This window comes from Suncus etruscus, chromosome 12 (genome assembly GCF_024139225.1).
Source record: "Suncus etruscus isolate mSunEtr1 chromosome 12, mSunEtr1.pri.cur, whole genome shotgun sequence".
Lineage (NCBI taxonomy): Eukaryota > Metazoa > Chordata > Mammalia > Eulipotyphla > Soricidae > Suncus > Suncus etruscus.
The window spans coordinates 25,053,028-25,069,084 of NC_064859.1; the positions used below are offsets into that span (position 1 = coordinate 25,053,028).

The following is a 16,057-nucleotide window of genomic DNA, read 5'->3' on the forward strand; positions in this document are numbered from 1 at the left end:
AACTGGGAATAAGATGCATGTAAGCATAAACTTTAACCTGAGTACTTTCTCTCCTGTGCCTCCCCTCAAAACTCCTTCTTTTACCAACTATATATCTGAAGGAGACCAAGTTTTCCTTATATACTTCAATCCAAACCACATTATCACACAAACCAAAGCAGAAGCAGACATGACAATCCAGCTGTCTTCCATTAAAAAAATGTTAGAGATTTGAAAAATGTAAAACATCAATCGTGGGCCCGGAGAGATAGCACAGTGGCGTTTGCCTTGCAAGCAGCCAATCCAGGACCAAAGGTGGTTGATTCGAATCCCGGTGTCCCATATGGTCCCCTGTGCCTGCCAGGAGCTATTTCTGAGCAGACAGCCAGGAGTAACCCCTGAGCATTGCCAGGTGTGGCCAAAAAAAAAAAAAAAAAAAAAAAAAACCCATCAATCGTGTCTTATGGTTTTTCGTTTTTTGTTTTTTTTTTTTTGAGAATATTTAGCCGGCAGCGCTCAGGGGTTACTCCTGGCTCTAGGCTCAGAAATTGCTCCTGTCAGGCTCGGGAGACCATATGGAATGCTGGGTCTAACCACTGTCCTCCTGCATGCAGGGCAAATGCCCTACCTCCATGCTATCTCTCGGGCCCTTAACTATTTTTTTTTTATTAAACACAGGTGGCGGAATTGGTGCTGGAATATTGTATGCCTAAAACTTAAGTATGAATAACTTTGTAAATCACAAGGCTTTAGATATGAATTATTTAAAATTAAAATATTATTTATATAAATGCGTGATGTACTAAAAAGGTGGGGAACTTTTTTCCTGTCAAGGCCATATATATATTTGTTTAGTTTTGTTTTGGGGCCACACCCAGGGATGCTCAGGGGTTACTCCTGGCTATGTGCTCAGAAATTGCTCCTGGCTTGGGGACCATATGGGACGCTGGGAATAGAATTGTGGTCTGTCTTAGGTTAGTGTGTGCAAGGCAAATGTCCTACCACCTCTGTCACCGCTCTGGCCCCCATATGGATATTTTTAACATAATTTCTGTGCCATATAATAAAGGTAGATGGACTAAGATGCATTTATGTCTGTCAAATCATGGACCAGAGACTACATAATTTTGTGGACCTTATAGGGCTCTTGGACCAGATGTTACCTGCCCTAGTTTATTGTTTATAAAATAAATTAACAAATAGGAATTTAGAAATGTTGTTATGGCAATATGGTGACTATCAAAATATTTTATAACCCGCCCCCTACAAAGTCCTCAATAATTTAAGAGTATAAAGGATCTTGAAATCAAAAAGCATGAAGAAACTAATTTCAAAGTACTTGCTAACTTTTTTGTTTGTTTGTTTGTTTTTATTTTTTTTGGTTTTTGGGTCACACCCAGTCGCACTCAGGGGTTACTCCTGGCTCTATGCTCAGAAATCGCTCCTGGCAGGCTTGGGGGACCATATGGGATGCCGGGATTCAAACCACCATCCTTCTGCATGCAAGGCAAACACCTTACCTCCATGCTATCTCTCCGGCCCGTATTTGCTAACTTAACAATATACCTTAAATATAGTTCCGAATGCATATAATCTATGACACTTTAAGTTGCTAAAATTTCTATATTGTAGATATAATACAGTATCTGTAACTAGTTCCTTTGTTTTGCACTAGACAAAAAAAGCATTTACTGGTATCTTTGTGATCATTTATGATTTCGTAGGGTTCAGTTCCTGACAAGTAATGCAGATTATTTGGACAAAGGATCAAGTTCTAAAGACACTTATTCACATTTTCTCCTAGAACAATTCAGAGAATTTAAGGAGTTGCTTAAGCTTAACCAACAACTAACAGTTGAGGTGCTATTCAAGTTTCAATTTCTGATGCTCACAAACCTGCTTCTACAAGACTGCACTGTAACACAGTATGTGCATATTTCAATATTAAATCAAGACTGCACTGTAACACAGTATGTGCATATTTCAATATTAAATCAATTGATATTGAATAAATGAACAACACATGAATTAGTACTCAGCAAGTATGTTAATGTGGGTCACTGTGAGCAAGCTGCCTTCACATTAGCTTAGCTTTCAAACTTACTGTATGAAAACCTACTATGTGTGGCAATACCCTTTAGATTGCAAGTTCACATGGCAAATTTGCCTTTGTGCTCATTAAGTTTCTTTAGAGATGGAAAAAATTTCAATGCCATGGGGATACTCTAAAAAAATCTGAACAAAAGACTTGTATTAATTACTAGGATTCCCAGCCAAGGCTTCCATACAGAGGCCCCCAGGGAAATGCTGAACTCGCTTTAAGGCAGTCTAAGAAGAAATGCCCAAACCGGGGCTGAAGAGGCAAACACAGTGGTTAGGGTGTTTGTCTTGCATGCGGCTAACCCGGGTTTGATCCTAATATTCCATATGCTCCCCACTCTCTGAGTCTGCCAGGAGTAATTACTGAGTAATTTCTGAGCACAGAGTCAGAAGAGGAGTAATCCTTGGACACTGTCCAAACACCAAATACCACCCCACCCCCCAGAAAAAGAAAAAAAATGAACCAAGCCTCTCTTTGGGTGTGACCCAAAACAAAACCAAAATTTAAAAGAAAAAGGGTGGGGGAGAAACAGCTGCAGGGTCCAGTGTGCAGTTTTGCACATGAGAGGCAGGATTCATTCACTGGCACAATGGGTTCTTGACCACTGCCAGAAATAATCCTCACTTTAGGCACAGAGCTGGAAGTAGCCCCTGAGCGTCACCAGGTTTGCCCCTTGGCCCTCATCCTGAGGTAAAAAGAAAGAAAAGCAGCTGCAATCTGACCAGCTCTCCATTATTTCAAGATCAGAAATGGTTATAATAAAATTATTGCACCCTCAGACCTAAAGACACCGTGAGGCAAGGTTTTCTCAATATAAAGATTCTTTATAATCACCCATAGAAGTCTTCAGTGATGGGGAAGGACTGGGCAGACCAACTTGGATATGTAAATTACTAATGAGAAAACTAAGTGTGGGGTGAAAATGGCAAGGGAAAGCACGGTAGGACAACCAACTCTGGAGGCTTAAGTTACTGATTTAAAGACACACAAATGATTTATAATGCTCCATTTTAAAATTTGAGGGTGAGTCCCTCATGTATCTCTGTTGAGAACCCTTCTAAAAATGAATACATGTTGCAAACAGACTTCAGTGGTTGGAAAAAAAATAGACCCTAGATTGCAGGAGAGCTTGCTTAGAACAAATGGATTTAAATATTTCAGCCATTTGGGAGGGTCACTATTTGGGAGGGTCACAGTGACCTTAAGAGAAGCTTGTTCAGTCTCAGGGAAACAAGTCTGGCTGCTCTGTCCTGCTGGATTGAGTCCAATCAAGTTCCTATTAAATGAGAATAGGAAGTAACCAAGCTTAGCCTTGAGTTCTGTGAGTCAAGAACTATCTGAAACCTAACACGAAACTTCTTTTCAAGAACACCTTTTAAAAACACAAGGCCATTTTGGGAGTCTAGATAGGAACAGGGTTCCACTTCCCTGGCAGGTCTAGCAGCAGTGGGTTCAGTCATTACACAGAACCAGAGTACCTACCCTGCCGACGTTGGTCTTGTAGGCCGTTCTGATCTCCTGGCGCTGGGCAGTGCTGCGGTGGGCGAGAATGGCAATAATGGCATCTTCATCGGTGCCTGGGATGGAGCAGAGATGATGGGTGTGGAATGAGAGAGGAATGATAAAACATGTTCATCTGTAGCAATAGAGTCACCAAAACACACAGAAAATTTTCTAAGGAGAGAGACCCTGGTGTAGAAAAGTTGCCTTTTTTGTTTGTTTGTTTGTTTGTTTTGGATGGGAACAAACACTAGATTTGAGTCTCAGCCTCTCTTTTAATAACGTGTGTCCCACTTAATGAAAGAATTGACTTTTCTGAGCATTCATTTCCTTTCCTTTTTTTTTTTTTTTTTTTTTTGGTTTTTGGTTTTTGGGCCACACCCGGCGGTGCTCAGGGGTTACTCCTGGCTGTCTGCTCAGAAATAGCTCCTGGCAGGCACGGGGGACCATATGGGACACCGGGATTCGAACCAACCACCTTAGGTCCTGGATCAGCTGCTTGCAAGGCAAATACCTCTGTGCTATCTCTCCAGGCCCGAGCATTCATTTCTTTTTCTAAAAACGTGATTAAGTGGCTACAACTCACTGCCAGTGTGAAATAAAACAGTTGAGAAATTGGGGAGATAACACAGCAGATACATATTGAATACAACTTGAATTTGATTCCTGGTACCACATATGATCCTTTGAGCTCAACCAGAAGGAATCTCTAAGCAGAGTCAGGAGGAAGCCCTGAGCACTGCCAGGTGTGACCCCAAATCAAACAACAACAACAACAACAACAACAAAAACAGACAAAATACACAGACAGAAAAGAAATTCAGTGAGTCACTTAGCCCAATGCCCAGTACTTACTAAATAGTCAATAAATGTTGGCATGCATTTATGGCTTTTTACCCTCCTCTAAAATGTTTATTATCTTTTAGAACTCCAGTATAAATTTACCATGTCCTTACCTGTTCTCTTTTTATTTTTCTATCATTTCTTCTTGGTTTTGAAATAATTCAAATCCATTTTTAATTCACTGATTTGGCACATTATAGGGTTTAAATTGAACTTTCATTGCATTTCAAAATCTATAACTGTGGTTTTCATAAGCAAGCTATCATTTCTTTTAAATTTCAGTGGTTCTATTTTTATGACAAATTCCCTCGAGTGAAAAATCCCACCAAAACTTTATCATTTGAATTAAAAATTAGAAATATCCCAACCTTTGCTTGCTTGTTTCTTGTAGCAACTTTTACAGGGAAAATTTATTCTGACTTTACAAACTGGCCCCTCATCTTAGAAACAATTGGATGTTTGTATATGTTTGGTAAGTTTCTTGCTTCTCCACTGATTATATATATGGAGAACAACAGTGGGTTACCAGAAGAAATTTGACTCAAATATTTCAGGGAAGGAACTGAAGAGATAACATAGGGGCAGAACGTTAATCTTGCATGTGACCAACCCAGATTTGATCCCTGGTATCCTATATGGTCCCCTAAGCCTTAACTTATCAAGAGTGATCCCCGAGCATAAAACCAGGAGTAAGCCCTGAGAATCACCAGCTATAGCCCAGAAACAAAAATAAAACAAAAAACATTTCAGGGGGAAATGAAAGAACTATAGACTCACCAAAGTTATACTTTTCAATTAGAGATCCAGAAAAAGGTAAAAGGAGGAATCTATAGAACTTTAATTTTTAATTTTTACATGGCTTAGTGACATATGAGAAATAATATTTATTTTATTTTTATTATTATAGTTTTAGGTAACATGGTTACAATATTGTTAATATTTAGGTACAAATTAATATTTATGTATAAAAATATTTATGTACAGTAAAAAGTTACTGCATCTCACCACCACTAAAGAGCCTGGGATTCTCTTCCACTGCTCTTATGTTGCTTATGTTCACCTCTTCTTGCTCCCAACTTTCCCCCACTTTTTTGGTAATTTCAGTTTTGTAATCCAAGGCCAAGGGCTTAATGTCATTCAGTATTGTCCATTACCTTGTTTTATTGCTCTCTATACCACAAAGAGATCACTGGTATTTGTTCTTCTGATTTCTCTTAACATGATATCCTCTAGTTCTATCCAAGTGGTAACTTTGATAAGATTTCGGCTTGTCTTGAGAGTCAGAAATGTGGTTTGCTGATAGAGCATTTGCCTTGCATATGCTCAGGAACAGTCTTAAGATTGTCCCTGGCACCACAAAAACAAGTTTATTTTCTTATAGTATATACTAATTCATTGTGTGCATACACACATGCTACAACTTCTTTATTCACTCATCTGTTGTTGAATATCTGGGTGATTTCCACCAAAACAACAACAACAACAATAACAAAAAACAGGACCCATAGAGATAGTCTAGCATTCAAGGCCCTTGCCAAGAATATAACTGACTCAAATTTAATCTCTGGCACCTCATCTGTCTCCTGAATACCACCAAGACTGATCTTGGAGTACAGAGTCAAGAAGTCCTGAGCACCACCAGTGTGGCCTCAACACAAAAATAATTTTTAACGAGGGCGGGAGATATAGCATAGCATGTAAGCAACATGCTGTGGCATGTAGTTCAATTCACAGCACCCCACATAGTCCCAAGTCCCACCAGGAGTGATTCCTATGAGTAGTCAAAAGTAAGCCCTGAGATTGCATGTCAAGTGTGCCCCCACACACACACCACAAAACAATACAAAACAAATTCAAAGCTGAACTCAAAAGTATCTGGAGGAGTACTGAGTCTCCCTCACCCCAATGCTCCACTAAATTCAGGGAGGGACCCCAGGAAGGAATAGGGACACAGCTGGCAGGGCCAAGTATGAGGCTAACCCAGCCAAGGGTGACTCAGGGTTCAGGCTCGCTAACTCAGAGCCTTACACTATTGTCTTAAAATCTTGGGGTCTCCATTTCACATCCATTAAGGGGGCCAAAAAATAAGCCTGGCAATGAATATCACCTATTAGTCACTGGGTGGGGGGTATATATCCACTGAGGTAACAGTTGGGAAAGTTCTTCAGAAAACCTGTACAAAAACACAAGCATAATGCATGTACACTCAGATTCTCTGTCTCTCTCCTCTGTCTCTGTCACTGTCTCTGTCTCTGTCTGTCTCTCTCTCTCTCTCTCTCTCTCTCTCTCTCTCACACACACACACACACACACACACACACACACACACACACACTAGCACTTGCTAGAAAACAAAAGGTGAGCATTAACTATAAAATTCTTTAGTGTAATAAGTAATAAATGCCCTCCCATTTGCTTTGTTTTGAGAAGCCAACTTGTTCTGGCCATGTTATCTTCTCACTTTGTTTTTATTTGGGGGCCACATTTGGTGGTGCTTGAGGCAATTCTTAGATCAGGGCTCAAGGAACCATGTGGTAGTAGGAATCGAATCCAGCATTCACATATAAAAGGCACAGCTCTACCATCAAGCCTCCTTCTCAAGCCCTCCCACTGCATTTTCTTCCAATGGGGCCCACTGATGACAACCATGAGCAAGAGCAAAATGCATGACAGCCCTACAGCAGACACTCACCCAGCCCTTTCATGGCCTTCCTCAGGTTCTGTGCATCTTCAACCGCGTTAAATCCTGGTGCAGCTTTGATAGTTCCCCCTTTGGTTGCCTGGGCACAGAGACAAACGGTCACTAAAGGGGCTTCTCTCCAGCACACATTCACTGCACATTCCCTGGGGCAAATGTGTTCTAGGAGAGTTTGGGTTCTTCTACCATTGAGCTCCTGCCCTAGGTGAAGGCAAGAAGTAGGCCGCAGACAGTCAACCAATAGCTTCCCTCAGTGCCAGGAGGTGAGGAGGGGTCTGGCTCAGGAGGAATGTCCTGTCCTAGAGTAGGCACCTAAGAAATAATTACAGGTTGGGGCTGGAGAGGTGGCGCTAAAGGTAAGGTGTCTGCCTTGCGAGCGCTAGCCAAGGAAGGACCGCCGTTCGATTCCCCAGCATCCCATATGGTCCCCCCAAGCCAGGGGCAATTTCTGAGTGCTTAGCCAGGAGTAACCCCTGAGCATCAAACGGGTGTGCCCCCCCCAAAAAAGAAATATGTACAGGCATTTACATCTTGCCTTCTATTATGAGTCAGTAGTCATAAGTACATTGGTTATTTGCTGTCAAAATTCTCATGAGAATTTCACCATGAGAAAGTTTCCTGAATTTGATGCTTCACTTGGTGCTTCTGGAATTTTGTTATTAAAAAAAAAAATAGTGTCAACTGATATTCAAACACTGTATCTGACTTTAAAACTTTAAAAATGACTGCATTGCTGAAGGACACTTGTAGGATTAAGGTTAATATCTGACAAAGTGATCAATAGAGGGATTTGCAAGAATGTCTCAGCTTGTCAATAAGCATTCTTAGCAAGGTTTTTTTTCCAGGAAAAGATAAGCTTAAAAAATGTGTTCCGGTGAGCCCTAAAGTGTCTGTATTGATTACATTCCAGGGCATGATGCCCCATTACCAGTGATGGGAAGGCAAGGATCCCATCCAAGGAGGGCTTTGTGTAGCCACAAACAAAGGGAACAGGAGGAAGAGAGCGGACAGAAACAAGAGCTAAGAATGGGTTTTGGCTGTAGAGATAGCATGGAGGTAAGGCGTTTGCCTTGCATGTGGAAGGGCAGTGGTTCGAATCCCGGCATCCCATATGGTACCCTGAACCTGCCAGAAGCGATTTCTGAGCACAGAGCCAGGAGTAACCCCTGAGCGCTGCCTGGTGTGACCCAAAAACAAAAACAAAACAAACAAACAAACAAACAAAAAGAATAGGTGTTAATTCACAATGGATGAAATATCCTTGGTCTTTAAAAATAATAATAATGAAGCTGCTAAATGTAAAAACACTGACATGCAATGTAATAGATTCTAGTCAGAGATAATAAAAGAGTAGAAGATGCTTCTTTCTTTTCTCTTCTTTTCCATTTTCCTTTTTTCTTGTCTATTCTTTGTTAAAAATAAAGTTGCTCTTATTTATCTGGAAACAAATGTATTATGATCAACTATGTGATACATCGTCTTTAAATAAAGTAAATTAATAGCAAAATAAAGGAGTGGGGGAACAACTGCTGAAACTTAACAGTAACACAGATAACTTGCAAAAAAAGTTTAAAGTATAGACTCTAGATTTCATTCTTAGAATATTCTAGAACAGACGAAACTAACCTAGGATGAATACAAGTAGAACAGTGGCACATCTCTGGAAGCATAGTGATATGCTTTGTCTTGATAGGGGAATAAGTTACATGACACATAGAGACACATCTATGTCCAATTTATCTAATCTTAAGAGCTGTACATTTCTCTACATGTAAATTATACTTCCTTTTATTTTTTGGTTTGATTTTTGGGTCACACCCAGCTGTACTCTGGGTTTACTACTGGCTCTGTACTCAGGCTCTGTGCCACTCCTGGCATGCTCAGGGGACCATATGAGGTGCTAAGGATTAAGCCCAAGTTTGTCACATGCCAGGCAAGTGCCTTATCTGCTGTAATTTCTCTTTGGCCCCTCCTTATTAACTTAAAATTGATGTTTAAAATATATCTTTCTTACATTGGTTTTTCAATCTTCTCTCTCTAATCTAAAAGCAGGCAAAATGTAGCTCATTAATATATCACTTGCTTCACCTACAGATAGGAGGTCCTGGTGGATGAATAAATTAATGAACTTATGAAGATTAAATTAGTGAAGAGCAGGTCATTATTCATTTGGGATAGATTACATACCTTCTTTCAAAAGGCATCTGGAACTGAATCTAGTTCCTTTCGGGTATAGGATTCTATTTGTATAGTTTCTTCCCAGAAAATCAGGGATCAAAACCACCTGCCTATTCAGAAACCTCCCTTGGGTAAGAGAGGCAGAGCAGATGGTTGGCCTCGGGGAGAGCTGGGTTTGCAGCTAAGAGGCTCAGTTTCCAAGATAGCTCATAACTTGAAGAAGAAGGAAAAAAAAAAAAAAAACTCTTGAAGGGATCAGTTTCCCTGCCCGACTCAAAGATCAAATAACCATGCTCTGAGGAGTCCAGTCACAACCCAAAGCAGAGGGTAGATGACAAGTCTATATGGCTAAGAACCCTTTTTCTTTATGAATCTGGGAGGATGGGGTTTCATCAGAACAGGGACAGCAATCACTGGGAGAAGAATCTGTGAGATTTTGAGGGTTTTCCTTTTTATTGACCTAAATGTGCAATGTTCCTACAGAGAGAAAAGCAATAAATTATTTCCATATCTCAGGTCATTAGAAGAATTCAAAGGATTCACTCTCTGAATTAACTTTTGGGGTCAAGGTAATCAGCACACCAGGAAGAAATCAAACTGCCTTTCTTTGAAACTCTTCTCTTGTGTGGCATAAAAAGCCTTTCAATGAAACAATAATCTTAAGTCTACACCTGGTACCTGTCTGTGGCTGGCACAGAGAGCGAGGTCCCCCACTTACCATGGCCATGACTTTATTTTCAGATCAAAGTTCAGTCACTGGAGCAGAAGTTCCTCTGTGATAAAAGCAGAGAGGAAATGACTGTGATGAGTAAAATGTTATTAGAATTGTTCATGGAGATAACCTGCAGGGAGCATGAAGTTAAGCCATAGGGAAGTGACACTCAGTTTCCTCAAAAGGTCAGCTATTGATTAGCCATAGATATACAAAAGCAAGGCTAATAATTAAAGAGAAGCCATTCGAACAGCTCAGTTTATTAAGCCAGCAAAATACTTTCCTATCACTTATTTATTCGGGAACACAATTTACATTACAGAAATGATTCCTATTCTTTGGTTAAGGTTACAACATTATCTCTGTACTGGAGCCAAACCCAGAAACCTTTTAATTTTATTATAGTTTAACTAAGATGGTTACATTAGTGCAAAGTACACGGATAAAAGGACGACATCCACCACCACTAAAGTGCCCACGACAATCTGTCACTCCAAACGTCTCCTGTAGACTGGTTATAATCACCCCAACAGCAGCCCTCCACTGGTTGGTAATCAGTTTAGCAATCCAAGGGAAAGGGTTGGAAGTTATTCAATATTGTTTCCCCTGTCTTTTATTTGGTCACACTTTTTGTATCACAGATGTGAGTTTTTCCAATATTCTTTTTCTTCTGACTTATTTCACTTAACATAATTTTCTCCGTATTCAGTTCTATTCATGTTGCACTGAATCACATGACTTTACCTCTTCTTTCTATATGCATCTGTCTTTGGCCACTTAGCCATTTTTCTGAACAGAATATGCATTAGTGGAGAGGGGTCTCACTGAAGAAAATAATCCAAGTGTACCAAGAAACGCCTGGCAAGTCAGCCTCCTCTCTGAATGTGTGTAAATGTGTGTGTGTAAATGGGTGCAAAGACAGGTCAGTGGCCCTATTAGCACTGGACTCGTTTCTCATTGCCATTATCAATGAACTTCATGGTGGTTCCCTTCAAGATACAGCCTAACAGACAGGGAAGATAATGAAAAAGATGGGGAGGATGTGATGTGAAAATTATATGAAACTGAAATTTCAGGGTTTCTAAGACTTACTGATGCAGTCACAGGCATTTTGTTTCTCCTTGAGACATTTACTTTTTTTGTTTTGTTTGTTTTTTGTTTTGGGGTCATACCTGGGAATGCTCAGGGTCTCTGCACTCAGGAATCACTCCTGGCTGTGCTTAGAAGACATTATGAGGGCCAGGAAGGTGGCGCTAGAGGTAAGGTGTCTGCCTTGCAAGCGCTAGCGTAGGACAGACCGCGGTTCGATCCCCCGGTGTCCCATATGGTCCCCCAAGCCAGGGGCGATTTCTGAGCACATAGCCAGGAGTAACCCCTGAGCTTCAAACGGGTGTGGCCCAAAAACCAAAAAAAAAAAAAAAAAAAGAAGACATTATGAGATGCTAGGGATTGAGCCCCAGTAGGCTACATGCAAGGCAAGTGCCCTACCTACTGTATTATTACTCCAGCTCTCAGTTATTTAACCTTGAGTTTAACCAAGTAATGTGGCTAAGATGGTAGATCTCCAGAGAAGACAATATTTATCACTTGGTATGAAGGAAGAAGGAATAAGTTATCGAGAGAGGAGCTGCTGTGAAGATGGGGTCATAAGTGCTGAGACAGGAATGAGAAGGACCCATTCTTCCAAGTTCTGGAAAAGAACTTCTTCAGGCAGAGAGGTTGTCAGTGCAAAGGTCCTGGGGCTAGAAAGAATATACTGTATGAGGAATGAACACAAGTATTGAGAAAAACGAGCTGAGTGATATAAGATAAGGTGAGAGAGGGTCTGGCTGCAGATGGACAAGAACGTTGTTCTTTCTCATCTTTCCAGAAAGTGCTGGGAAAGCGATGGCAAGGACTACTGAAGTCTCTCATGGGTCCCAGCAGCTCTTTCATCCAGAAGCCCTGTTTCACATGCTGTGAGTTACTCAAATGTACCCACATCCCTCATTAAGTATAACTCATCTAAGAGCTGCTTGGAATTGCTACCAATTGGTTGGCAGCTGGCAGGCAGAGCATTTAGGAGCTTTGCTTCCAGGAGGTTTAAAACAAATGATGAGTGAGGTGAAACCTCCCCCAAAGCCTACATGACATTATCAGCTTTAAGAGGGACACAGCTAGTCCTTTGACTCCATCAAGAAGCAGAAAGAGGGGCCGAAGTGATAGCATAGAGGTAGGCCATTTGCCTTGCATGCAGGACGGTGGTTTGAATCCCGGCAACCCATATGGTCCCCTGAGCCTGCCAGGAGCGATTTTTGAGTGTAGAGCCCAGAGTGAGCCCTGAGTGGTGCCGGGTGTGACCCAAAAACCAAAAACCAAAAAAAAAAAAAAAAAAAAAAAAAGAAAAGAAAAGAAAGAAAAGAAGCAGAAAGACTCCTTGGGCAAAGCCTTCTGGAAATTCTGAGCATTATTACTCAACAACCTAGAAATATTTTACTGGAGGGAAGAAATGTATCATCATTGAACACAGAGTACTTTTAGTAAGGCAATTTATTTTGAGACTTGGACTGCACACAGCATAAATCCATTTATGCAGAGACAGCTATTGAATATGTATTATTTACTAATCTGGAACAAGTTTCTAAACAGATATGGAACAAATTCAGAAAACAGTACCTCTTGAATCTCTGATTAGATATCAGGCAATGCTGCAAATGCTGATAGCACTGTCTGGCACCTAATAACATCAAATAACTAACTCTTGGCAGAGATGAAGTGAGCAGAAAGGAGAGAAAGGAACTGCATAGATTTTCTCCTCTGCCCCGCAGTCCCTGACATTCCTCCCATCCAACCTCCTCCAGCCCAAGTTGCTTTTGCAGCTATCACTGCTTCTTCTGTCTTTGTCTTTGGGTCACAACTGACTGTGTGTGGGATTGGAGACTGAACCCAGATTCCCCCCCTGTGCAAGGCAAGGGCCCAACCCACTTATACCATCTTTCTGGCCCCTGCTGTAGAAGTTTCCTGTTTTGTTTTATGGCCCACACTTGTCATTGTTCAGGGCTTACTCCTGGTTCTGTGCTCAGGGATCACTTCTGGTGGGCTCAGGGCCATCTGGGATGCTGGCGATAGCATCTTCTTTTTTATATTTAATTAATTGAAATTCTGTGGTTTATAATACTAGCATTGTAAATGTTTTCATGAACATGATTCTGACAAATGCAGGTGTTCCTTTTTTTATTTTGTTGTTTTTGTTTCTGGGCCATACTTGAATGTGCACAGAGCTTATACCTGGCTCTGTGTTCAGGGATCACTTTTGGAGGCAGGTGCTCAGGGGACTATAGGAGGTGCTGGGCATTGAGCCAGGATTGGCTGCATGCAAGGCAAGAGCCCTACCCATTGTACTGTGTACCCACTGTACTCATTTCAACCCTGATTACAGAATTTTTTCTTTTTTTCCCCTCCCCACAGAATTTTTTTCCAATTTTTATTATAACACCATGATTGTTGTTATCATGTATTTATTACATATTTATTATTTATTATTATATTCATTATAACACCATAACTGCATACTGTGGGTACTAGTGATGCCATCTGTGTTTACTGTTCAGGATGACTGAGCTTGATAGATTACCATGTAACTTTCCCATTAAAGTGGTGGTGCAAGCGGTAGGGTGTCTGTCTTGCACATGCTAACTTAGGACAAACCTCGGTTCGATCCCCCAGTGTCCCAGATGATCCCCCAAGCCAGGAGCAATTTCTGAGCACAAAGCCAAGAGTAACCCCTGAGCATTGCCAGGTGGGGCCCAAAAAGAAAAAAAAAAGTTTCTACTCCTGTGCTCCCGGGCTGACACTACCATAAGAGACTGTGTCATTGTCGTGTGGTGAGTGCTGCCACATGACCCAGAATTTATAGGTCTAAAACAAATTGGGCGGCTTAGAACCCAAATACAGGGGCCGGTGTGGTGGCGGTAGAGGTAAGGTGTCTGCCTTGCCAGCGCTAGCCTAGGACCGAAGTTCAATCCCCCAGCGTCCCATATGGTCCCCCAAGCCAGGAGCGATTTCTGAGTGCAGAGCCAGGAGTAACCCCTGAGAGTCACTGGGTGTGGCCCCCTCCAAAAAATAAATAAAAATAAAAAAAAAGAACCCAAATACAGGAGCTTCTTAACAGCAAGGTGATTATTCCTCTTTTCTCCAGAGTTCCACCTGTAAAACTCCTCCATTATCATACACACAAATGCACACAACTCATAAACACACACAAGCTCTCTCACACACACACAAGTATTCTCTACAGCCTCACCTTCCATTAATTCTCTCTGAAGAGCAGCCTACCTGCAAGTCCAAGACTTTCAGAAGAACATAATCAAGTTCTCAATCACTCAGATTTAGCTACCTATAAGATTTTTGCTACCTATAAATTAGCAACTGTACCTGGTTTTCCATCAGCAAAGTTCAATATGCACAGATCTGGGTGACTATATGTGTTAGGGCTCTTTCCAAGGAAAGGAGGGATGGAAGAGATTCTGTTAGTGATGTTTCAAAAAAGGCCAAAGAGTAGTAGTGGGATTCCATTAACTAGCATCACACTGAAATCCTAAGGATTTTAAGGCATGATTTTAGACAACTGGAAGAACTCTAGGAACTAAACAATAGCAGTTGTTAGAAAGAGACCTATCCCAGTACAGTTACATAAGGAAATAGGTTGAAATTCAACCTATTTTAGGTAAAATTACACAAATTTTCAGGTATGTGATGGCTCCATAAATAAAAATTAATATTAAAAAACACCATGTTATATGTCAATTGGAAAATAATTATTTCAGAAAGACAATGGTTACATTGTCCTGAAAATTGTCCTACTGGACTCCTGTTAGAAATCTGTAGGCCAGGACTTAATTTAGTTTCTTTGCTCCTTAGAAAAGAGGCCCTGGTTTCAAGAAATATTTCAGTTAAGTAAAAGGTAACAGTGTGCCACTCACAGAATTTGGAAAACAGGCAAATCAGATAGTTCCTTAGGGATTAGACTAGTAAAATCAGCAAGTAACAATCAAAAGACAGACATGCAAACATCTCAATAAAAGAATGGCTTCAGAGGGGCCAAGAAAATGGCTCAAAGGGCTGAGAACAATATTTTCATGCAGGAGTCCTGGTTGGATGCCCCAGCATTGCATGGTCCCTAATCAAGGAGCAATGCATGGGAAGTAATCTGCATACTGCTGTATGTAGCTCCTAAACAAGCTAAAGCCCTCCAAAACCCCATCTGTTGAAAGGTATTGGTATAGTGTTGGAGGGATAGTATAGGGGCAGGGCATCTGTGTGTCTTGTATGCAGCCTAGCTTCAATCTCCTGGTATCCCATATGGTTTTCCTAGGCCTACCAGAAATGATTACTGAGTGCAGAGCCAGGGGTAAGTAAGCTCTGAGCACTGCTGGGAGTGTCCCTCCCAAGGTATATTTAAAGAAAAATGTAAATTATCCATCAGCAATCAAACTCTTCAGAACACCATCAGAGGATTACTTTGAAATATTGCCAAAGCCCTGTGTTAGGCATCACTTTCCTCAACTTTAAATTTTTTTTTTTTGTTTTTTTGTTTTTGGGCCACACCCGGTGATGCTCAGGGGTTACTCCTGGCTATGCGCTCAGAAGTCGCTCCTGGCTTGGGGGACCATATGGGACACCGGGGGATCGAACCGTGGTCCATCCTAGGCTAGCGCAGGCAAGGCAGGCACCTTACCTCTAGCGCCACCGCCCGGCCCCATCTTTAAATTTTATTACAAAGCAATAGTCATTAAAACAGCATGGTCACACCACCACCACCACCACCACCACCACCACCACCACCACCACCACCACCACTACCACCAACCACCACCACCACAAAAAAGAAAAAAAAAAAAACAGCGTGGTATTGGAATAAAGACAGACCCTCAGATCAATGGAGTATATGAGTATTCAGAGAATGTTCCCTAGGCATACAAACAATCTTTGATTAAGAGGCAAGAAATGCAAAATATAACAACAAGTGTTGTTGAGGGGCCGGAGTGATAGCACAACAGTAGAGTGT

At 41.2% G+C, this 16,057-nt stretch overlaps 1 protein-coding gene across 1 annotated transcript in view; it reads right to left on the reverse strand.

Annotated features, from left to right (window-relative positions):
* ANXA4 (annexin A4) overlaps positions 1-16,057 on the reverse strand; it is a 58,153-nt gene that overhangs the window by 22,131 nt on the left and 19,965 nt on the right. Inside the window, exons 2-4 of the mRNA XM_049785090.1 lie at positions 10,018-10,072; positions 7,116-7,203; positions 3,563-3,657 (exon numbers count right to left, since the gene is read on the reverse strand). Of these exons, the coding sequence (XP_049641047.1) occupies positions 3,563-3,657; positions 7,116-7,203; positions 10,018-10,026 (192 nt within the window). The 5' untranslated portion in view covers positions 10,027-10,072. The remainder of the gene's footprint in view (positions 1-3,562; positions 3,658-7,115; positions 7,204-10,017; positions 10,073-16,057) is intronic.